Source organism: Anguilla rostrata, chromosome 10 (genome assembly GCF_018555375.3).
Source record: "Anguilla rostrata isolate EN2019 chromosome 10, ASM1855537v3, whole genome shotgun sequence".
Classification (NCBI taxonomy): Eukaryota; Metazoa; Chordata; class Actinopteri; order Anguilliformes; family Anguillidae; genus Anguilla; species Anguilla rostrata.
The window spans coordinates 38,533,451-38,558,265 of record NC_057942.1 but is presented as its reverse complement, the minus strand read 5'-3'; the positions used below and the strand labels follow the sequence as shown (position 1 = coordinate 38,558,265).

Sequence of the window (24,815 nt, the reverse complement as noted above, 5' to 3'; positions counted from 1 at the left end):
TCTGTATTCTTGAACGTGTTATGAATGTGATCCGTTTCTAGAGCTATAAACCGAGAGGATGTCCACATAGGATTGTAAATAATAATAATAACAATAATAAACTTTATGTAGTACTTTTCGTACATAAAATAGCTCAAAGTCCTTTACATTCGCTATTAAAATCAACACAATATCCGATAATTAAAATAAAATAAGTAAAATAAAAAATAAAATACACCTCTCTACATAAGATAATGTAAATGTAGTATGAAACAAAATAAGTAAAAGAATACACAATAAAATAATGAAAAGAAAAGTGATAAAATAATATAATGAGGAGAGAGTAATAAAAAACTGCTGTTAGTTATAAACCAGATTAAGGTTATGGTTATGTTTTCAAAATTAGGTATGTTTTTAATTGCTGTGTAAGATAGCCTCACTGATATTTCTTGGCAGGTTTTTCCATAATCTAGGAGTGTTGTGGATAAAAGCATCGTCCCTGATTTTTTTTAAATTTTTATTTGGTGCAACTGGGTACAATAAAAAAAGCTGCTGCAGAGGACCTTGGGTCTTGTGAACAGACATAACAACAGAGAATCTCAGTTGTAAGAATGTGCTAAACCGTTAAGAGCTTTATATTCAAATTAAAGGACTTTGAAATCGATTCTAATAGATACAGGGAGCCTGTGCAGTGTAACTAAAATAGGAGTAAAATGTTCTCTCTTAAAAGTCTAGCAGCATAGTTCTGAATGAGTTGTAATTTCTCAGTTGACTTACTTGGAAGACCAGTAAAAAGGGCATTACAGTAGTTAAATCTTCTTGAAATAAAAGTGTGAATTAACTTCTCAGCATTCTCCTGAGTTTGGAATGGCCGTGTTTCTTTGGTGGAAGAATGCTGTTTTGGTCACCTTGTTTATGTGAAGTTTAAAACTTAAATCAGAGTCTAAAATCACACCTAGGCTTGTTACTTCTGATTTAATCTGGGAAGGAACATTTCCAAACCTATTAAAGGGTACATCCCATTTGGCTGTGGGGCACAACTGAAATTAGTTCTGTCTTTTTTTTTCATTTAAAAACAAATTGCTCCTCCATTGATTAATTGCAGCTGATAGGTAGTCTGGTAGCCCAAGGCATTCAGCGCAACTGAAATATAATTGTGTGTCATCGGCATATCTCTGGAAATTAACATTGTGTTCTCTGATGATATTACCTAAGGGAGGCATGTATAATGAAAAAAGAAGGGGAGCAAGGCACCTGCCTTGTGCAACACCAAAAAGTATGTCTGACGTGATCTCCAACTCCAGGACTAATATGAAGGCCTTTGCCAGACAATTCGTTAGACTGTTGTGGTCAAACTTGTCAGATGCTGAGCTCAGATGTAAAAGAATAAGAAACCTTGTTAACATCAACACGGAGGCCAAGATCATTAACTATTTTAGTTAGAGCAATCTCTGTTCTGTGATTGGACCTAAAACCTGGCTTAAAAAACTTCTCTTGAATACTGTTTTTGTTAAGAAAGGCGTTAAGTTGATTATAAACTACTTTTGCAAGTATCTTGCTCGTGAAGGGTAGATTGGCTATAGGCCCATAATTGCTTAGGACACTAGGATCTAAATTTGGTTTCTTCAATAGGTGTTTCACAACAGAATTTTTGAAAGCACTGGGGGGTGGTGGGGGGGAATTATGGCAGGAAAGATTTCCGGTGATTGTACTGTTCGTCTATGAGTATAACCTTACTACTTGATCTGTCACCATGGTTACTATCATTTTATCTCATTCTCATGATTAAAGTCCCCAGAATAGTCAAATTACTTTTGTTGCTTTTTGACTGAAGTCGTGACATCATGCATATTCAAGGTCACCTTAGTCTGACCTTAGTGTGCTTTGCTCCCCTCATTCAGACTTCTATGAGTTAAAAATAATATTCATTTTCGTGAATTCAATAGGTGTTCCTTTGGAATTAGATCGTTTTCATCAAAATGGGCTCATCTACATCTGCAGCACACGCTTGGTTCATATTTTTCATATTCATATTCCTATATTCATTTTTTCAGCAGCTGATGACAGCTGTTCCTTAATAACGGCTTTGATTGTGACCTCTTACTGTCTTAGTTTACTTCAACGTAATCAATCTGCTAAGCTTAACAAATATCGACAAAGGCCGAGTGGCTGCCTGCGGATGCAGAGAGCTGGGTCCTGCATCCATTTTCCTCTTTGAGACGACAGTAACACAGCTTCATCTCCGCCATGACAACCCGACCTCAAATTCTGCTGCGCGGTGAGGTCTTTGTGCCAAAATGAGCGAAAGCCTACTTTTTCATTTCCTTCCTTTCTTCCGCCCCCCCACCCCCGCCCCCTTCCTGTTTTTCATAACACTTATAGCTAATGTCAGCATCACCCCCCATTTTGGCTCAGATCTGCCTCTGATAACCTCTTCACTGGGGTAGATGTAAATCCACTTGAGGCCAGCTAATCTGGCACAAGCTGTGTTTTTCTCATTTGTCCGTACTCTCACAGCGTCCACCAGTGTGTCTTAAGCTGGGAATTTTTGCCGCACATGAGCTGAGCTAAAATTTTATGCCACTACCTCACAGCTTGGGCAAGGCAATAAGGTCATGCAAGTTCAGCTGCTATTGGAGAAAAATGAGGGGAAAAAAATTACTGTTTAAAAAAAAACAAAAACAAAAGAACCTTGGTCTCCCTTTGACCTTGTTCCCAATATTTTGACAAAACACAGTTCTCTTATTTTTGTTCTGTGATACATGTTGCTTCATTTGGGTAGAACAATGCACATTTCTTGGTGATATTCAATAATTGTGAATTAAATAAGATGAAGCTTAATATTTGAGGAAAAATTTAACTTTTAAAAATGATGATAGTTTTTTGATGTTACAATGACATTACACAGTGCTTGTCCTTTCTACCCACATCTGGTGAATAGAGCGGTCATGACTGCGCTGTGCACGCGTGCAAACTGTTGACCACGGCTTAGGGACCTCGGCCACAGTAAGCCATGCCCAGTCTGGCAAACGCTAATGTCTCAAGCTGTGCATTAGTCTGATTTTAAACAAAACAGGCCTCGCTGTTTTTTTTGCCCTTTTATCTGGGTTTTCTTGGTCAGCTGACCGTGACCGTAATCTACCCGGCCTTGACCGTGTCTCAAAGTCGACAGCTCGAAAAAAAGCCCCGCGTTCACCTGAAAATGCCCTGCGTTAGTTTGGCGTCTTTTTTTTCTGTTGTTGTAAAGATTAACTTATTTTGCAACGGGCCATTACTGGAAATGCCGTCTAAATAAATATCTGACTGACGTTTTTTTTGTTTGCAGGGTGAACATGCAGACTTGCACAGTTCTCTGGGTTAAACATTCACCGGGAGGGGAGGTATCCGTGTTGTGTGTGTGTGAGAGCAAAGTGGAGGAGTTTACATAATCCCTGAGCGTGGATAACCTGCACAGCTCAGCACCGCTCACGTACTGCTGTACTCTGTGTATTTTACATTTTAATGGAGAGGGAACACAGGCCTCCTGGATTAATGGAGTTAATGTAAACAGGAACTGGCTGCTGCAGCTAACTCTTGCGCAATCGGTCCACATTTCCTGTTTTGCTTCTAAGAACTTTCTAGACGATTCCTCTTTATTTACTGTTGGAATGCTACGAATCGCAGTGTTTTCTGCTGGGACAGAAATCTTAAATTTTAAAGCACTCTCCCTCCAGCAGTCCTCGAAATGCAGAAAACCTGGTGACATTTTGTTTCGATGCTGACACGTAAAGAGCTGCATTGGATGTGATAAGTGCTTTTATTGTGTGAGGCCTCCTGGCACAGAGACGCTGCTGACAAGCAAAGAATAACCATAACGTAGGTCTGCTCCCAGTGTCTGATAACCCTCTATTTTACTGTCACTCGCAGTGATTTGTTACAAATGGTTCTAGGATAAGCATGCACTGCAAAGGCTGCAGCTGTATGAAATGCACTGATAACATCATCCGGAATGGCAGGTTAGGCGTAAGGTATCTTGGAAAGGTGTCATAAAGATGGGGTGATTATGTCAGATGTGTCAGATGAACCGCATGAACCAAACACATGGGTTGTGGTTGACGGTTTGTGGTTCTTAGTGAGAATAAAGACCTATGTTACAGCAATGCCAGAGGAGGGGAAATGAAGAATACTGGACAGGCTTTCAAAGCTCACAGCTCATTCGCAAATGAGACGGCACCCTAACCTCCCCCCCCACCCCCCCTGCAAAAAGTGACCCACCCATCATGGCTGTGATGTCAGAGCCAATTTTGATCCATCCTACAGGGCTGGCACCCGCAGTCTACACAAGCAGGGCCAGTCTTTCTTCAGATTAGATGCCATGTTTCCAGCACACTTTTTTGAGAGCTTTTAAAAAATGATTTCAGGAGTTGACACAACATCACTGAGCATCACGACCCTGAAAAACTGCTGTTTTAGCTGGACACGCCACTCCCAAATTCTGCTCAGTTTCTTTACCTCTGTTTCGGAAAGCTCTGTTCTCGCATATAAAATACACCAGGCATGTACCCTGCCAAGAGTTACCCTGCGGTTCCAATGAAGTACAGAGGGACTGCTTCAAATAGGTGCACCTTGTTATCTTCACTCCAGAGATTTCTTTTTTTTTTTTACAGTGGATTAGTCCACTACATGGGAATGTTACATCACAACTCAGAGCATAAAAATGTTTCTGAAAACATGATAAAAACATCTGTGGGCCTCACCCCCTTTAGTTCATCATTAGCCCTGTTTGCCTGAGTCGTGTGTGGACTGAGACGTGAGGCACGGTTTCCTGGGTTACTGTGGAGCCCGGTGGGTAATGATTCGACGGGATCTTTCATGGGTTCAAACATTAACAACTTGCCGGCGGAATGAAACCTTTGGTCATGGCATCCGTGTCACCGCGACACGACCTCTGCCCCGATCCTCGCTTGCGTCACGCCGCAGCTGTCAATAATTCATGCCTGTTTATCTGTAATCGCCTGCCGTGCGTCGCATGCGTCCTGCGAGAAGGAAACTTGCAAAGTTGCAGTTTTAGACAGTCATCGGGCTGGATGGTCATGTGGCAGTCACTGACTCCAGATCCCCTGACCATTTATACTTTTTCCACCTGAAAGCTTTTGTAATGCATATAATCCTACACGCATATGATACCTATTGTATGTACGCATTAAATAGCTTTTGTAGGTTGAAACTACAATTTGAGGCCATTTATGCATGAATACATGCATGCATGCCAACATTCATTCATACATTTTTACAAGATAGTCACAATTTGTATTGCTTTAGTTTGTTATTTAGTAATGCACTATTTGCATTGTTTTAAATAGATTGTAACTGTTTGCTTTGATTCAGTTTCTTTGTGTTACTTACAAACTAACTTATGAACTACAGTGAAAAATGTAAAGGAAAAATGTGACCTTCCACTGCTGACTTTCTGCCAAACTACTGGGCCACATTAAGAGCAGATAGCATGCAAAGATACACTTGTTTAATCCGCAGAAAAGTTAGTGTTCTCATAAAGTCAAGCTCCCTGTCTCTCTGTAAAAAGCTAAAGAAACATGTTCATGAAAAATGAGCGGAGCTCAGCCCATCCTCAAGGCGAAGGAATGTCATATTGAAGTTCTCCAAAGAACACGGACGTTTTTGAACTTTGCCCCATTTCAGGCGAGCAAACAAGAGGAGTATAAAAGGGAGGAAGCTGTCGGGGTTGGGTGTTTTTCGACTGGAGACGCGGCTGGACAGAACTTTAAGCGAGCTGAAAAAGGAGAAATAGCGCGTGTTTAACCAGACTGTGAGTATTTGCCTGCGCAATTATTTTTGTTTACTAATTTATGTGCAAGGCGGAAAAAAAACGATTCGTCTACGCGCAGTATTTGATTTCTTGCTATCTTGCTCCGTCTTCGTCTCTGATTTCTTGCAATCACTCCAGACAATACAAACCTAAAACGTTATCTGATCTGATGTGACCGCTTCACAATGCATTTAAAAACACAGTGCATTATAAAATATTTTTTTTAAATAACCTCACTCCAAAATTAAAAACTTACAAGATAAAAAAAGATATTGAATTTTGTCTTTGAGCATGTCTGTTTATGCAGATTCCTTATTCGCCATGTTTCCATGTAGCTGGACTTGTAGTAATCATTCAGTTATTATTAAACGAATTATTAGAAATGCATGCAAAAAACTGAAGAAACACTGCGAGTCCCAAAACGCCCAGTGTAATTGACACCACGAACCCCATGTTCCATACGTTACCGTACATGCTATTTTGAAAAAACTTTTTCTCACGTTTGCAAGCCCAGGCATGTGTTTACCCTGCCAAACACTGCAAGAGAGCGTGCTGTCAGAAAAACAGACTCCCCCGCCCCCACCGCACACCCACACCCGCACTTCCGTTTCAGGAGCCTGCTAAGCGCTCGTTTCCATATCAACTACCTCTTAATTATGCATCTTAGTGATTGAGCCGATGATTAAATACTGATCCTGAATTGACACAAATTAAAAGGTCAATCACTTGCAGGACCTTTTGAGAGAGAAAGTTCCAGCTGTGAGGTGAGGTTTTTTTTTCCAAAAAAAAAACAAACTCATCAGCTAAACTTATATTTAGCGTGCGCGTTGAACATATTTGTGCTCTTTAAGCAAACACTGGAACAGGGTCTCAAGAATAATTACGTGCTCGGTTAATTTATCCAAGCCCTAGGAAAGTGAATTCAACAGCTCATGAATCTTAAATTGTGTTGAATACTGAACTTATTCAGCATTACTTTAAGGGGCAGTAATGTGTAGTGTAGAATTGATTTCCATTGCAGTACCTCTGTTCTAACAGCCTCTCTTGAGTCTATTGCACTCAAGCACGAGTACTCAAATCCAAATAAATACTCATCTGCATCAAGTAGAGTCATCACGGTTATGTACTGGTGTGTTAAGCAACCAATGCATTGCAACCGTTATTTTAAGGTGGGGGTGCCCAGGCACTGTGTGGTCATTTTAGGGGGACCGAATGGATGTCCTCCATCTGTCCTCTCGGTTCTCGGCTGTTCATGTCTGCCCACTTACCTCTGTGTGCAGGTGGGCGGAGCCTGCAGACCCGGAGCCATGAGGGGGGGGCTAGGATTGGTCCTGGCCCTCTGCCTGCTGCCCGGGGGCGGGGCAGAGGTGGAGGAAGGGGGCGGGGGCAACCGCTGCAAGCCGGCCCCACCCTGGAGCATCGGGGAGTCGGAGCCCATGAAGGAGGCGCTGGGTCAGGTGACGGTGGTGGCCCTCCTACAGGCCAGCTGATTGTTATGTTTGGTGCAGGCATCCAGGTACGGTCGTAACGATTGCGAACACCGCATTACCCGTGTTTGCGTTGTGAACTGTTCAGTACCCAGAAGTACTAGAATTCTAGCCCTGCTTGGTGTAAAAAAAGGAAGGAATATACGTTTTATTGTACATCCAGACCTATAATACTTCTTTTTTACGTTTAAGTTACTGCTCCAGTATTTCTGCACCTATAGTGAAGTTGCTCTAGACCACCGTTGTTGGCACATTTCCAGTTCAATGCTCTGCTCAGGATTATGGACCAATCAAGAGTTCAGTCCTAAACATACACTGTCATGAGTTTAGAGGCCAGGGGTAAAGTCAGTTCCATCTCAGGTCAGCCAATTCAGAACACTAATTGAAATTTGCTGAACTGAAAAATTACCATTGAACATTTACGGGCGCTCCTTAATTCAGTTTCAGTGCATTTCAGTGCTGAATTTGGAATGGAGTTCACCCACACATGGGTAGAGGCTATCTACTGCTAGACAAAGCACCAGGCTAATGTCGGCTGCGCCAAGGACAAAGTCCCTGTAACACTTAACACTGAAAAAGCTAAATAAACAGCAGTGAAACGAAAGGCAAAGACTAAAGGGTCATTTGAGACCAGTTGTGTTAAGAAAAGGGCAAGATAACAACAGTAACAGAAATAAGCAGCGTATCGTGATAACACTGTGATAACACAGGCAGTGTGGGCTGGGCTGAAAAATGACTGATGACATCATGTGTTTTCCCCTCCCCCTATCCAGAATGGATAGCCTGCGCCTGAAACTGGAGAAGCAGGGTCTGACGAACGTGACCTACATGGTGGTCAACCACCAGGGGGAGGCGTCGCAGCGCCTGCACCCGCTGCTGAGGCGGAAGGTGTCCGAGAGCATCGCGCTGTACCAGCAGCCCCCCGGCCAGCCCGACGTCTGGCAGGCCCTGTCTGGGGAGAAGGACGACTTCCTGATCTACGATCGGTGAGTTCTGCTAGCCCCCCGGGGCCTCACTCTGCCCCCTTCACGCACAGCTGCACGCGCGGGGGAGTTTTCGCTACAGGAGTCGCGAGCCATGTATGATCATGCACGCGTGATCGTCTCATGTGAAGCAGAGTTGGGGGGGTCAATGCTGTCAGTTCATGGACTGAAAAATCCTCATTGAACATTGTGGCCATTTAAAAAAAATCTCATTAATTGGCATAAACCAGGGGTGGCCAACCATGGTCCTGGGATGCCGCAGGGTCTGCTGGTTTTCGTTTTAACCTTAAATACAACAACCACTTAGGCAAAAGAATCCAGGTGAGGTGATTTAACTGTGTAATCAACTGCTTTAATTGATCAATTAAATGCAGAGTAAAAACAAAAGCCAGTAGACCCTGCGGCTCTCCAGGACCTGGGTTAGCCACCCCTGGTATAAGCCATCATGGGTCATCAGCGACCTCAGGTAATTTCAGCCAATCGCAGCGGAGAGCCTGGTTCATCCAGTTAAGTCAGTGATTGGCTGCATTGTGATAGCTCCAGCCAACACGGCCACCCGTGGCCTGCTGTATTTACTGCATTAGACGGATAAAAAATGGAATATCCTGCACCATGGACAAAAACACATTGTGGTAACTACGGTTCTATTTCCTCTTCCTGTGCCTGTCAGGTGTGGTCGTCTCACCTACCACATCGCCCTCCCCTACTCCATGCTGTCCACACCCTACGTGGAATTGGCCATCAGAGACACATACTGCAAGAATGTGTGTGGAAGCTGTGAATATGAGGTAATAATAATAATGATGTATGTGAATGGTTTATGCCAAATATGGACGATCCTCAGGGTAAATGCACTGTAAATGGCAGTTAAAGCAGATGAAACAGTTCTGCCGTGGTAGGAGGCCATTTTGCATATAAGAGACCTCAGAATGCTCAAGACCAAGCCTGGAACCGTCGGGTTCAGTGATGAGCCTAAAGACTGTAATCGCCATCTGTTAAATCAATACATTTTTTACCAGTAGGCCTCAACAGGACCAGGGCTGATGGACTGACTCGTCTGTCCTCGTTAAACATTCCTGTGTTTTTACTTCTCGCCCACAGAATGCAGAGCAGCAGCTAGCCTGTAACCGAACGGTGGAGGAAGAGGGGACGAGCGCTCCTCCCGAAGTGGAGGCGGGTCACGGGCATGGGCACAGTCACGGGCATGGTCACGGTCATGGTCACGGTCATGGTCACGACCACAGTCACGGCCACCGACACAACCATGGCGGTCACCATGGTAGCGCAGAGAGGCGGGGCCACGGGGCTGGCTGTCTGCAGCAGCCCATCCACCTCCACACCCAGTGCCACGCCCAGCAGCACGACCACTTGCAGGGACAGGTCCACGCCGCCCACGGCCTCGACCAGCAGGTGACGGGCGGCGACCTGGGCCAGGTGCTCCAGCAGGGGGCGCCGGAGCCCCGCCAGCAGCCCTGACAGGCAGGTAGCGGGAGCAGGTGAAAGGTGCAGTACAGCTGAGAGTGGCAGGGGGAGCCCGCCGGCCCCGCCCGCTCCTCCAGCTGATGCTGACACTGACGGCAGCTGTTCGGCGGCGAGGGGCCCAACGAGGTCGCGGGACTCTGACGCTGCGAGGGGCCCCTGCCCGCCTCCTGACAGTGACAGGGGCGCTCGGGCGACGCCCAGATCAGAGAGTCCTGACAGTGACGCTCGTCCCCCGCTGCCTGACAGCAGCCGTCCGTTTGAGCCTGACCCCAGGGGTCCCAGTCCTGAGGGTGACAGGGGCAGTAAAGCGGGCCCGTCCCGTGGCACCGACCCCCCTAGAGCTCCCCCTGCAGGCCAGTCGCCGTCCGCGCGCTAATTGAGCTAAGACACCATGCCCAGGTGAATGAAATAACGATAGCGGTAGTACCCGCCGGTGTGACGTGCGACGCTGGGCCCTGGAAGGAAGTTTCCATCTTTACCAACAAGTATTAAAAGGAGAGGTTTGAGGCAACTCCAGTATCCAATCTGAACAGGAGGAGGCGGTAGTGTTCTAAGTAATTCTAAGTAATGAAAGAAGACTGGGTTTACACACAGGCAGCCTCTGAGTATAGACCAAATTCCACGCTGAGGCAAATTAGTAAAAGCTAAAGTTGCATACTTATTTTATGTGAACGGCATAGCATTACTTATTAGGGGAACTTGATTGGACCAATTCAATCTAAATCTCTGAAACAGCTACTTGTTTAGGCCCCCTTGCGTACCAAAATAAAAGTTTTCGTCAGTGGATGAATAAGAACTACAACTGGTCCCTCACTCCTGTGCTTGGATTGGAGTTGCCTCACCTCTGAAAGGTGCAGTCCGGTCGTGTTGCTACCTTCCCCTCCTTCCCCAAAAAACTCACCTTGCTTTTATGAGGACAGGTGCGGAAACTACGCTCTAGTGGCGCCTGTCTGATGTTGTGCAATTTTCGGAGTTGGGACGGAGGGAAAACAAGCAACGAGGCCGACCGATCGAGTTAAAAATAGCAACGAGTTAAAAATGAGTTTAAAAAAAGACGACACGTAAATATTAACATTAGGCATAATGAGCAAATACCTTAAAATTGAAACAAAAATGCATATACGGTAATGTCTGTTTCCTCCTGAGTTTGAAAAAGAAATTGGCGCGAATGTCCAACACTGGAGAAAAAACAAGGAGAAATTTGGTCGTGAAAATTCCGTTTCTGTGTGTGTATGTGTGTGTGCGTGTGTGTGTGTTTCAGGGTTTCTGTTTTATTTTCCAGCATATGATTAACATCCTAACAGAAGTCTTGAGTTTCCTACTATATTCAGCAAGGACATAACAGCATTATAACAATTATATAACACCGTCCAAAACAAATCACTTAAACAAGCACTCTTAAGATAATAATAATAATAATAATAATATGATTTTATACATATTCACAAAGTGGGTTAATTTCAGACTGTCTACATATCTGTATGTAGTACCACAAGATAACCACTTTGAAATGATATATAACTAATTTCAGTTAAATTACAAATAAATTTGCTTGAGGGACACAAGATGCACTTACACAGAATGAAACGATTTTTTGTGCACTTCTGATGTATGTTTGGAAACTAACAAAAAAAAAATTTTTTTTTAACTGTTTGTGCAATTTCATTAATGTAAACATGGATGGGTAAAGAATGAGGTGGCCTTGTAAGAAAAGGTATTGAAAGTGTTTCAGGGTAGTTGTGTTTTATTGAATGAGAACATTTTTTTTATACTTTATGAAGGTCTCTGGGAAAAACTAAGCCCTGGAGATCCCGATGCTTTGTATGAAAAATGTTTGGCCGACGCAGATGGCTACGAGAAAAGACCAAGAGCTCGAAGCCTAGTGAGTGAGAAAGACAACGAATGTTGAATAAAGTTTGTTCAGACTGTTCTATTCTCTATCTGTCGTTGTGTTTCATTTCGAAGCGAAATCGCGGATCATTAGCGATACAGCATGCCGTGGAATCATGTCCCGCGTGCATAGTGAACTAAAGCAGGTGATGCCGTGGTCATTTAAAAACACACCGCAAAAACAACACATTTCAGATTTCTGGTTTTTCTTGTGAAGGGGAAAAATTACATTACAACATGAGCTCCTTCAATGAACGACTTATATTGAAATGTCACTTCTCATACACACGGAGATGTTGTTTCACGTTCTATGTTATTCATGATTTGACATCATATAATTAGGTTTTATTATATGAATGCACTGCAGTTATTGGCCAGTGTAGGCCTATGCCAAAAAACACTGAATCTGTGAATAATTGGACGAAGCGTCCAGATTTTTTAAAAATCACCCAACATGAACTTGTGTCACAAATGGCGTGACTCGCGCTCTTAAACAGGAGATTTGTTTTTAATTTTGAACATCCGAGCAACCGTGCTCAACCCACAATACGGGGAAATATTTGCAAAGTGTCACATAACCACTAGGTGGCGATAGAAACAAACTGGAAAAAATGAATCTCATATTTCTTGACGATTTATAGACATGTTCATGCTCAGCCATGGAACCCAAATTTATGAAGCTCACGACGAACAGTTCTTGCGCTGACCTTGTTTTCAGAGTAAGTTTGGAACTTGGTAGCCAGTGTTGCACCCAAGGACAAGCAATTTTTTCCCGCTACACACTTCAGCACTCAGTAGTCCCGTTCTGTGAGCTTGTGTGGCCTGCCACTTTCAGGTCTGAGCTGTTTTTGCCCTTAGATGTCCACTTCACTGTAACGACACTTACAGCTGACCGGGGCTGGTCTTGCAGGGCAGAAATTTGACAAACTGACTTGATGGAAAGGTGGCATCCAATGATGGTGCCATGTGGAAAGTCACTGAGCCCTTCGACAGAACCCTTTCTACTGCTGTCTATGGAGACTGCATGGCTGTGTGCTCGATTTAATAAACGCCAGCAATGGGTGTGGGTTAAAGAGCCGAATTCACTGATTACAAGCGATGTCCAGATGCCTTTGGCCATGTAATGTGGTATGTGTATGAGTGTGTGTGTCTGTGTGTGTGTGTGGGGCCTATATTAATTAAATCTGGTTCAATCAGTTTTATCTGATTTGATGGGTAGAACATTTGTTCCTTTTTTTTGTTAGCGTCTGTTTGGTCTGCAGAACACATGTGGCAACTGCTCTTCTGCAGTTAAACACATGCACACACGCACGTACGCACACACACACACACACACACACACACACACCTCGTACACTTTACAGTTAACAGCCACCCGGCTGTTTCCTACTGTGAACCTAGCCAACGTCATCCCAACCCCAGGAACACTGGCCCAATTTGAACCAGTAATAGGCCTAAACTTGGAACTAGCACTTAAAAGTAAATGTTGAAATACTCTTTAAACTCATGAACTTAATTTGGACAGAGTTCAGAAAAAAAGCAGAGGAAAACTTTTAAAATGTGAAATGACCTCCAACACGTTTTAAAAAATATTAAAAATTGATAGTATACACTAACAAGGTTTCTTACATCTGCAGTGAATAATGATGCTAAGAAGAAACCAGGCAGAGAATCCTGCATTAAACCTATATTTTAATGAATACAAAAATTGACATCAATAACAAGAAATTAAATCTGATTATAAATTTTATTATATTTTTTAATCAAAGCTAATACATGCGGCCATTATATTACCATCTGCTTAGTTAACCGGAATTGCTGATATTGCTCTTATTGATCTCTCTCATCTCCCTCACTCATCTCAGAGACTATAAGCTAATTTATCGTCACAATCAGCTGAGGATGCATATATATGAATCAACAGGCTTGCTCAGGGTCAAAGGTCACAGATGTATAAAGCAAAGCAAGATTTATTTTCTCTAGAATGCAGAGCTATTAAAAATGTATCTCATAATGTAGCTATTTTCTGACTAATTATGATCAAATGAGTCTAACGCCAAAAATAAACTGCAGTGAGATGTGAATGGGTGCTAAAATCTTTTTCTCCCCAAGAGCGGTCTTCTTAGGTTTAATAAATGTCATTCTTCTCTCTCCAGCACCTTTCCTCTTAAGTAGCTTTTATTGGACAAGGTGAATAGATCCTTCTGTTCTCCTATCTCTCAGCACTCAAAACTAACCAAATCACAGCCGTAATGCCGTATGAAAAGGTCAGTAAACAACTTGAGGGTACGGGTGGTGGGGGGCTTAACCGAACCGAGCGTCTGAGGCGCGGAGCTGGTGGCCAATTACCTGCACTTACCGCGAAGCCGGTAGCGAGCGCCTTCCCGCCTGATTCAATCAGGCTCTCGTGGCGTTGCTAAGTAAACAGGCCCGTTTAATTGGCTGATCTTCTTTCAGAAGTGTCGAGCCCGCTGTGGAAATGGGCGAAAGGACGGCCGGTTCTCTCGGCGCGCAACACATTTGCAAATTGCCGCTGCGTCTCACCCGCACCGTACGTATTCCTCTTTGTTTTTAACAAATTACGTAATACTTTGTTTATTACCCATCATAGAGTTTAATCAGCAGGAATAGGTGACAGTATTTGTGTCGAGAGAGGGAGAAAACAAATAGCGTGTTTAAAATGGCAATCACTTAATTAGTGTGGCTAATACGGATGGGAAGAGAATGCTTTAAAGATAAACAAACACCCACCAGGCTGGGAAATTGTTTTAATTGCTCCACGCTTTCGAGCTTAAAAAGCCTGTTGTAAAAACGTTGGCTTTTCAAAGAGCCGCCTTAATGCACCGAGTGAGTTCCAAATAGCAAGTTGGCCCGTGTCTCCTTTTTAAAATGATGTGTGTTGTGGTCAAGAGGGCGAAAGGCTAACGTACCTGTGTGTACGGAAACGTAGACCTAAATGCAGGTGTGACGTTTTTAAGAGGTAGGCGGAAAAATGCGCGGTCCACATTTATTTTATTGTGGCCTTTATAAAACAGGCGATAGAAATATTGCATCTTAAATGTTCATCTAAACACACAGGTCAAAAAGCAGCAGCAGGGAAAGTCGTATTAGGAAGACAAAAAATAACCCCGTAGACCTCGGTAACGGTTAGCCTGAAGAAAAAGCATGCGTCAGAGGGCTATGAAAACGGTTACGTTTGAATTTTACGTAACCAGCTCTGGTATTTGGATTCGCCGTGAGAAGTGGTGTGAGATGTGGGTTGATGGGGGTGGGGGTGGGGGGGCAGGAGGCAAAAAACCCCTCGGAGATGTAGGAACACTTCATTTTCGTTCTCTGGCCCTCAGCTGTACGTCAGCCCCACTCACGAGGAGGCCAGCGGCGTTTCCATGGTATTTTTTACAGTCTCTGGGTGCGCCCCATCCGGCTCCGCAGCGTTTGGTCTGACACCGGAGACGCAGGTTGGCCGGGTGCCATACCCAGACATGCCGAAGTCAGCACATTTTTCAGCATAATTCTTTTTTTCATTTGTGCCAGGTTTTTCACATTGCCGTGCGTAGGCTCACAAAATTTTTTTTTTTTTTTTTTTTTTTTTTTAAACGTCTGTGCTTGTAGGCCTATGTATAGGTACAGACTGTAGATAATCATACAGCACTGTGAGCCTGACCAAGCTGCTCATAACCTCATGGTACTGTTAGCCTGACTAGGCTGCTCATAACCTTCTACTCTAATGTGGGATAGCTATACCCAACTTCTGGGGATGTGTAGTACACAAACGACCAGCAGCTTCTCCTGACCAATCATCAGTGATACTGGGTGGGGTGGGGTGGGGTGGGGGGTGGGGGGCAGTAGTGACTGATGTCATCTGGATCACTGATTAAAACCTTTAGTACTTTTCAGCAGAGAAAACTAAAATGGCAGCACCAGATAGTGGTCAGAATTTTTTTGTTGTTGTTGTTGAGCATTTAAACGCGGTATGTTTATGCAGTCCCACTGCTATTTTGGGGCCAGGTTTAGATGTTTCTGTGGGACAGCAGATGTGTGCTGGAAATGTGCACGCAGCAAACAAGCGAGGGGAGATGAATCAGCAGGACTGGAACCGCTGCCCCTTCCTCAACTCAGAAAACAAAAACAGGGCGACGCGGTCGACGGCGGTATTTCACTGCAGAACACATCTGCAGATTGAGACGCGCGAGTTTTCCTGAAGGAAAGCCAGGGCAAAGCTTACAGTGAATCTCAGCGTCTGTTTGGTACGGGGTTTTGTCGCAGGGAGGGTAAGATGTCTGTCCGTGATTGGATTGGAAAAAAAAACAAAAAAACAACACTGTCTCCTCACGGAAGAACGGGGTGGCTATCAGACACTCAAGGAAACTAATCAGCCTATATGGAAATGAGCAGAAAAATCAGGAACTGTGTGTATGTGTGTTTATGAATTCAAATCCACAAACAAGTACAATATGAAACATTATTGTAAATTATATTTGAATCAGACCTCTGGATTTTTGCCCCCTCTTCTCACTCCCCCCGCCCCCAAAATTGCAGTGCTAAGCGTACATGCCCCCCAACCCCCCCAACCTGTTCTTTGGCTGCACCCCTACACACTAAAAACTAAAACATATGCCATGATATCTGTAAAGAGGAACACCAGCTGATTGTAAATGAGTACCCATCTGCAGATCTCTTTGCGGTTCGTTTTTATATAAAGTTTCCAACATGCTACATTTACATTCTAGCAAGAATACACTTAACAATGAACAATTAACAGGATTAAGAACTCTTTCTAGCATATTAAAATAAAAATTTGCTTTTCTATAATGAAGATCCATTTGTTTTTCTTCATACACATAGATATATATGCATTTTTAAATGTTCTGAAAACAAGAAAAACAACAAAAATAAAAAAAACTGAGTAAAATAAAAAAAAATTAAAAGCAGCAAAAAAAAAAAAAAAATTGTATAGTTTCTGGGGCCACATGACAAATGCTTATATAACCTTACATCACTGACATGTTATATTAAGACATTTTAATTTTTGACATTGACATGCTGGTTTTTTCAAAAGCAGCAGAGATTCTATATTCATTTTTAAGGCAGTTTTTTTTCCGAAAAAGAAAACAAGAACAAAAAAAGACAAAAGATGAACAGGAGAAGGGAGCATAGTCTGCTTCTTGGCCAAGCTTGATGCAGAGCAAGCTTGTACACATACTGTGTGTGGATATCATTGGCTACATAAACCTGGATGAACCATGTAGAACAAAAACAAACCAAAAAATAAAATCAGAATTACTTTGAAATCCATATTACCAACAATAGCTTATATAACAGGCTTGTGTACGAAGTCAGGTGCTGCTGTATGAAAACAACTCAAACCAAAGATGCTTGGCAGCAACAACGACAATAAAATGTCTTTTTTTTTGAGAAACCAAGCATTCGTCATCTTTGTCTTTTTCTTTTGCTCGACAGGTTTAAGGCAAACTGTGCTGTAATTGGCTATATGAGAAAGTCTTTCGGTCTCAGAAGTTCAGAAGTCCCAGGCCACTAACTTCTAGTGCTACCCCAAGAGCTTGTGCAAATGTGCAGACAATGCATGGGGATTAAAAAAAAAAAAAAAAGATAATTGAAAAAAACAATCTGAGAATGTGAACATCAAAAGGCCATATGCAAGTCCTTAACTGACCCTTTAGACCCTCCCCCCCCGCCCCCTTTTATAAAAAGACCCAAACTTAAGATGACTGAGATAAGATCAAAGCCAACACTTGTAGATGTCTGAAATTCACCACCCGTCGAAGGATGCAGTTTTTGCAGACAACACACCGCGCGCGAACGAGAAAGACGCATGCCGAGGCCAAAGGCCGAGTTTAGCATTTCCGCGAGCCAGGCGCGGACGACGAGGCCACAAACCCGAAGGCAGAGAAGGCGCTCTGGCCTCGGAACGGCGGCCGTCGAAATGAAAGGCGCCCCCGCTGCGCCGCCCCCATGCGCCGTTCGGCGGCAGCGATCCGATGAGAAACTAGCGGGACGAGCGCACGGAGAGGCCTCCCGCCCGCGGAAATGGTGAGGAGGGGGACGTGTGGAGGGTGACTGCAAATGTGCGGTCAGTAAACCTTACGCGCTACCTTCGAGAGACTCAAACGAGCGGTAACACTGTCGGCGCGGTTCTGAAAAAAGGCCTCTGAACAAGAAAAAGCCCCTTCCAGTGTCGAGAGGTCGTGAGAGTTTATGAATACTGAAAATAACAACGACAACAAAAAAAAGAAAACTGCACCTCACCTCGGCGCATTTTCAAATCCGGATGCGAAGAAGCAGCCAATACATTCAATCACTTGTTTGGATTTAATCAGACCGCTTCACAGTTTATTTGTGGAAAAAACAAAATGTCTTCCTCCTCCAGCTATTGTGGTCTGTGTCTGTGTGTGTGCTCCGTGCATTCGTACCAAGAGGAGGAAAAAGGTCAAAGGTCGAAGCTCTTGGGGACACAAGAACAGAATCCCGCATTCTCCCGCTCGCATGCCTGCTGGCATCATTGCAAATGTTTTGCTGAAAGCAGAATCACGAACTTAAGCCAAAAGCAAAAACTAAATGCAGAAACCTTGAAGCTTCAGAAATCTATGGCCGACACACACACACACACACAAAGGTTCTCAGCATTGTAGTAACGGCACACGTTTTGCGAGGTCACTTGGCGAGGCATGTCAACTGCCCATATCCGTAAATGAGAAATTGTGTTACATCCCAGGAGTGGAGCAGATTATGGCACGTAATGCGTACAGTATGCTGTCCGACAGATAGGCACAGATAGGCAGTTTCTCAACAACAAAACTGATTAGTACTAAATGACAGAAACTAAAAGGCATCCAAGACGGTCTGCTGGACAGACACATTATACTTTTCCCCCCCCGATTGATTTTTTTTTGATGCTATTCAAGACACCCACGCAAAGATATAGTGCACATTGGATTGGATTGCATTCAATTAATTACGGTGAAAGACAGACCACTTGCGCTTGAAAACAAACAGCTGATACGCTGCTACCAGGCTTATGTATTAACATAATCCTGATAAACATGGCAATTAAGCACATAAGACGGCAACAACAACAGTATTTTAGAAAAGCAACGTTGGCACAACAGCCGGCTGTATGTTCATTCGTCAGATTGTACACCCCTTTCCTTGGCTTCTAACGGTGCCAACAGTCCGTTTCCACGTAGAGGAGTTTGTCTTGCGTATGAAAAATGGTATAGCGTTAAATGTTTGCGTTCGCTCTGACTGAACTAGTCCAGGGTTAAACACAAGCTCTCACTGCAGGAAATCACAGAGAGGATCCTTCAGTTAAAGCAGGTTGAAGCTCTTCACTCTTCACCAGTTCTGTCTGGGCGGGATTCCTGTAGGCCCCAAAAACAAACCGGGGACATTTCAAAATCTTGGCGGGAAAACAGGGAGACTACCGGACGAGGCTTCGCTCAAACGTTTTGAAATCCGGACGTTTTTTTTTTTCCTTTTTCCTCTTCTCACCTCACACGTGACACGTCGGAACCAATCGGATGCGATCGTCCGTTTGTCAGGAGGATTCTAGAACCAAACGTCACTTGTCAGCAAACACTCCAGTCTCTCACAGTGCTGATATTGGGAAGGGGTGTTTCAGCCCAGAAACAGCAAGGGTTTTAATACGGAACACTGAATCACAGTTCAACTTTCTACGCACATTTAAAAACAAAAAAAAACAAATAAAAAAACTTGAAACCATGTCCTTGCTGAGAGATAATGTCCACTAGGGTTTGTAAACAGCTTTTATGCAGTCGGGATATGAGAACTCAGTAAATATATGCGAGTATGAACATTAAGTAACACTTGTGTCGTAGCCCCCTGCACCAGGGTGCATTAATTACACCCCACATTGTGCATGAGTCATCTCCCTTTGTGTGTGTGTGCGTATATATGCGTGCATGTGCACACGTGTATGTCAGTCAGTATAAGCCAGCGTGCGTGTGTGTGCGCGCGTGTGTGTGTGCGCGTGTGTGTGTGTAGAAGGATTAAACGTAGAGTAGCAGGTGAAAAAGCTGTCTGCAGGCCTCCTCGCTCAGAGGCTAAGTTCCACACAGCCTTCTTTGTCCTTTGAGGTGACCTCACTGCCACTCTAATGCCAGACTCTCTGGCGCCCTCTGGCTGTCTGCTGCTGGACTGCGGCCTCACATTCATACAGTCTGTGTATAGTTTTGGCTTCCAGCAGTGAATGGTAGAGCGTGTCTGTGTGTTGCGTTGGTAAATCCCCCTTTGACCCTCCACCCTTGGGGTTCCCGAAGGAGAAGGTTGATGGGGCGGGGCGGCTGGTCAGGTGTGATTAAGGGGTGATGTTGCCCAGCAGGTCAGGGGTCAGGTACCCCACTGGCATGGGTGGCAGAGGTTTGGCGGGGGTCGGGGGGTGGGGTATCTGGGGTTCGGGAGGGGTGGGGTTGAGGAGGAGGCTGTGCTGGGCATCAACATCTTGAACCACAGTATAGTCTGACACGGGGGGGAGAAGTGGGGGGCAGGGGGAGCCCTCGATTAGCAGATAGGGGCTCTGGTACCCCGCCGTGGGGACCCCGATGGCGGGTGCCTGGGGCGGGGCGGCGGTGTAGCCCTGACCGGGTTGGAATTCGGAGCTGATTTGCTGGGCGTCCCTCTCCGAGGTGTAGGCCCCACCCTCAGGGTCCACCACCACCAGCTGGAACTTCTCCTCATTCTCCTTCTTCTTCTTCGATTTCTCCCTCTCTTCTTCCTTCTCTCTCTCTTCTCCCCCTTTCTCCTCTTCCCCTTTTTTCTCTTTCTTCTTCTTCTTCTCTTCCTCTGCCCTCTCAGGGGCGCCGCCCTGCTGGCCGGGCGAGAGCACCACCCCTCCCGAGGGCGTGACGTCGCTCACCTGGGCGTAGAAGTCCATGTTGACCCAGGTCTGGGTGCCCAGCTGGGTCTGGATGAGCGGGTGGGCGCGGTCCACGGTGGTGGGGGAGGGGCTGGCGGAACTGGGCGGGGTCAGGTGGGCGGGGCCCGGGCCCTGCTTGGGGAGGGCCAGGGGGTCCGGACCGGGCAGCTCGGGGATTTCGGGGTCCGGGATCTCGGGGTCGTAGCAGCTTGCGCGCCCCGAGTCGTCGTCCTTGAAGCCCAGGAATCCGGGGGGGGAGCCCAGGTGTCCGGGGGCGGAGCCCAGGAGGCGCTGCGTGTCCGAATCCGCCTTCTCGCACGGGTCGCCCGCGTCCACCTCGATGAACTCCACCCAGTCGTCCTCCTGGTACGGCTCTGGCTGGTACATGTGATGGCTGCTCAGTATGGAGCTCAGCTCCTCCAGCTTTCCTTTCTGGGGGGGGAATTACATGAGAGTTAGATCATTTGATTTTCTTTTTTTTTTGCCCCCCATGCTTGGGGAAAGGAGTCTTTTTTTGTTTTTTTTTGGAATTACGTTTCATTTGTTAGTTTTTACACTGTACAGCTCTTTGGGGCGTAAAAACGTGTGTTCAAAATATGAGCAGAACTTCATAGATAAGTCGTAGCAATATGACGATTACGGTCATGATTATTAGCTGTTACTGAAGAGTCTGCGGTTTGCTGCGGAGCTGGTGGGTAGAACAGTAGGGTGTCTGAAGGAGGGAGGGGAGATGTGTGTGTGTGTGTGTGTGGGGGGGTGGGGGCGGGGAAGGGGGGGTTAATGAGCGTGTCTGTGCGTGCCTGCACCAGAACAGTTCGCGCCCCAGAACTCTTGCAGCTGTTTACCGTGACGTTACAGATCATATCGTCCCCCACCCCCACCCCCCCATCGGTCTCGCTGTCCACTCTTCCGAGTGCAGCGTACAGAAGGCCGTTCGGCAAGACTCAACAACTTTAACATTCCTCGGACCGTTCGTGACACGGAGCCCGTGCCAGAGGCCGGTTTATAAACGGCTCTTCCCTGGTTCCGCTCAGGAATTCCAAGGACGCAGCTTTGGGCTTAGCCGCGGATCGGGCGTTAACAGGGATAACACAGCTGTGACGTTACCGTGGTCATAGAAACCAGAGAGGTGCTCCACCAGTAACGGAGTACATTGGCGGTAACTGAAAGAACAAGAAACAAGGTGACTGGTGGATACTTTCCAGTCACACTTCCGGGGTCCTTATGCGAATCATCAAGAAGCAGCCATAAAGTATCCAACGGCTGTAATCTGTGTGTTTTCTGTTAGCCGTTACCAACATACTCCACAACTGGAGAGAGTTCCTCTCTGTTCTGTCACTCCCATTAAGAGGAAAGAGGAAGTTCTGCCATCTCAGTGAAGTATCTCCGGTCGGCATACCTTCAGAAGCTCTGGGTCGATCCCTTTGATCTTGGGGGCCGGGATAGGGGGCAGCAGGATCACCATCAGTCTGTGAGGAAGGGAAAAAAAACAAAAAAAGAGTCACGGGTGAAAATTCCGGGCGCTAACGAGGCATTAACAAAACGGTTTATTCCCCCGCGGCCGGCGGAACCCGAGTGCGGCGGCCATTTTAGCCTTAAATGGAAACGCCTCACAGGAGGTCTGACATTTCAGAGGCAGACGAACCGGCAGACGCCCGGCATTTCATGTGCCTGTCTCACTCGATGCCGACTGTCAGAGCATCCTGTTTTTTTCTTCATACAGAGGATACACGGCTAATTGTGTCATCTAAGAGAGGCCGCCTCCATGGCTACATGGTTCGAAAAGCGGTAAAAGAAATCTTTCGTGACGGTTTTTCCTTGACTAATCAAATTAAACGACAAGTGTTTGATTCTAAAGAGGCGCCGCTGCTGCTGTACCCTTGAGCAAAACTAATTTAACTGAATCTCTTTACTAAATGTTGGTCTGCAAACTGATATACGGTGCAGAATGTGAGCTATGTTAGCCTGTGTGAGCCTTGGGTGATGCACTCTGAAACAACATCGCTGTAAAATCTGCACTTGACTCCACGAAAAGTTGCGGCGCGATGTCGGGGGGACGTTTACTTCTGCTGCTGGGAGAAGATGACGAGCACAAGGAGGATCCCCACTCCCACAGCGGCGAAGATCAGGACCCGCGTGAGAGGAAACTGGGATTCTGGGAAGGGGGGGGGGGAACAAAAAAAAAAAAACAAAGAGCCTTTTGTCAGAGACCAGCCCTTTGGAACTGACTGGCGTGGCCTAAACAAGTGCTAAATCACATCTTTTCAGTTTCCTTTTGCCAAAAGCGAAAGCGTGCGAGACAACAGCATCATTTGACATCGAGTGACTGCCTCGTGCTCACATAGAATGTGTGTGTGTGTGTGTGTGTGTGTGTACAAGAGCCAAAAAAATTCACCGTGGTAACTAAAGGGCGCGTGGTGCACAAGTGGGCTTCGTCCCCAATCAACGGTGCCTCCAGCTCTTCGCCGCACGCACCGCTCAGGGGGAGAAATTAAGAAACGACGGCGAGTCTCGGTTCTGGCAAAAGCGCTCCTTGTTTACGGGGGCGCTGAAGCACCCCATGGCCGCCTTCCGAGGGCCGGACGGTTTGGCTCGCACAGAGCCTCGCTTTCATTAGCAGCGCTGCTGCCGCGGCGAGCATCTCGCTACCGCTACTACTTTCGTCCATTTCCGCTACGTTGACCTAGATATTTGCCAGATGAGTGCTGCAAAGTGACTGCAAACAAGGAAGTGGATGGTTTTGTTGCCCTGGTAACCGTACGTGACGTCTAACCTCGTTGCGTTGATGTGAACGGGTCGATTTTAGGATGTTTTAGGAGAACCGTGAGTTTTGGGAAGAGCTGCCCGGTTGCTGCCAGACCTTTGGTCTGAACTGGCCGTTGAATTGCATGGAATGTAATGCAGTCTTCGGGGGAAAAGAATAAGGAATTTAAAACACAACGTTGTTCAGTCATCCACTGCAGTCTGGGGAACACCATAACCAGACATAGCCCTCACCTTTAGTGGGTATGGGTTGGATGTACACCGGGATGGTCTCGCTGAATTCGCCAAAGTTCTCGAAGGAGCGCATCTTGCTGCGCACTCGAACCTCGTACTCGGTGCCCGTGAGAAGGCCGTAGATGGACTGCTGGGTCCCCTTCTCCTGGTCCAGCTGGGGGTACGGAAAGGACAGGGTTGGGGGACTGTTTCCCCACAGATTCCAACCTCTTCCAATTCATTTTTATGTAAACCAGTAGACGGGTGCAGCAAGTCAGTATTAAGGTGACAGGGAGAAGTCAGTGCTAAGGGGAGGAGTCAGTCCTGCGGTTAGAGGGAGGAGTTAGGGGAAAGGGGAGGAGTCGGAACTGCAGTTAGAGGGAGGGGTTAGGGGAAAGGGGAGGGGTCGGAACTGCAGTTAGAGGGAGGGGTTAGGGGAAAGGGAAGGAGTCGGAACTGCAGTTAGAAAGGGGTTAGGGGAAAGGGGAGGAGTCGGAACTGCCGTTAGTGGGAGGGGTTAGGGGAAAGGGGAGGAGTCAGTGTTGGGGTTATAATGAGGAGTTAGGGGAAAGGGGAGGAGTCAGTGTTGGGGTTAGAGGGAGGAGTTAGGTGAAAGGGGAGGAGTCAGTACTGCAGTTAGAGGGAGGGGTTAGGTGAAAGGGGAGGAGTCAGTTGGGTTATAATGAGGGTTAGGGAAAGGGGAGGAGTCAGTGCGTTAGAGGGAGGGGTTAGGTGAAAGGGGAGGAGTCAGTACCACAGTTAGAGGGAGGGGTTAGGTGAAAGGGGAGGAGTCAGTACTGCAGTTAGAGGGAGGGGTTAGGTGAAAGGGGAGGAGTCAGTGTTGGGGTTAGATGGAGGTGTTAGGTGAAAGGGGAGGAGTCAGTGTTGGGGTTAGAGGGAGGGGTTAGGTGAAAGGGGAGGAGTCAGCGTTGCCGGTTCGTACCGTGCGCCACTGCGAGGCGTTCCTCTCCCGGTAGTGCACCTCGTACACCAGCGTCATCCACCCGCTCTTCACGTCCGCGGAGGGGGGCGGCTCCCAGTGCGCCATGATGTCGAAGTACAGCCCCGACCGGCTCACGCTCAGGAGCGTCCAGTTGAGCCTGATCGGGGGGTCAGGGTGCACTGTGAAGCACAGGGCGGGGGGGGGGTTAATCGCCACGACCACAGCCCTGCAGCCTGTAAATTCATTTTGTTCCGCAATGAAAGAGCTCCCATTATGATCATCGATCAGTGACCGCAAACAATAAAGCAAAATCCCATTCACGTGACCGACAGCCTGCCAAGCCAGTGAGGTTTATTAATAATGGCTCTGCATGTGT

At 46.1% G+C, this 24,815-nt stretch overlaps 2 protein-coding genes across 3 annotated transcripts in view; one reads left to right on the top strand and one right to left on the bottom strand.

Annotated features, from left to right (window-relative positions):
• Nucleotides 1-5,640: 5,640 nt before the first annotated feature.
• selenop (selenoprotein P) lies at nt 5,641-11,670 on the top strand. The gene is made up of 5 exons (XM_064296959.1): nt 5,641-5,785; nt 7,066-7,301; nt 8,046-8,258; nt 8,926-9,043; nt 9,357-11,670. The coding sequence occupies exons 2-5, from the start codon at nt 7,093-7,095 to the stop codon at nt 9,729-9,731; spliced, it is 915 nt and encodes a 304-aa protein (XP_064153029.1). The 5' UTR covers nt 5,641-5,785; nt 7,066-7,092; the 3' UTR covers nt 9,732-11,670.
• Nucleotides 11,671-16,301: 4,631 nt separating this feature from the next.
• The window catches only part of ghra (growth hormone receptor a), a 44,849-nt gene continuing 36,335 nt past the window's right edge, over nt 16,302-24,815 (bottom strand). For both annotated transcript variants that reach the window (XM_064296939.1, XM_064296940.1), the window contains exons 5-9: nt 24,440-24,618; nt 23,518-23,671; nt 22,585-22,675; nt 21,920-21,989; nt 16,302-20,952 (exon numbers count right to left, since the gene is read on the bottom strand). In XM_064296939.1, coding sequence (XP_064153009.1) covers nt 19,963-20,952; nt 21,920-21,989; nt 22,585-22,675; nt 23,518-23,671; nt 24,440-24,618 — 1,484 coding nt within the window. In that variant the 3' untranslated portion in view covers nt 16,302-19,962. The remainder of the gene's footprint in view (nt 20,953-21,919; nt 21,990-22,584; nt 22,676-23,517; nt 23,672-24,439; nt 24,619-24,815) is intronic.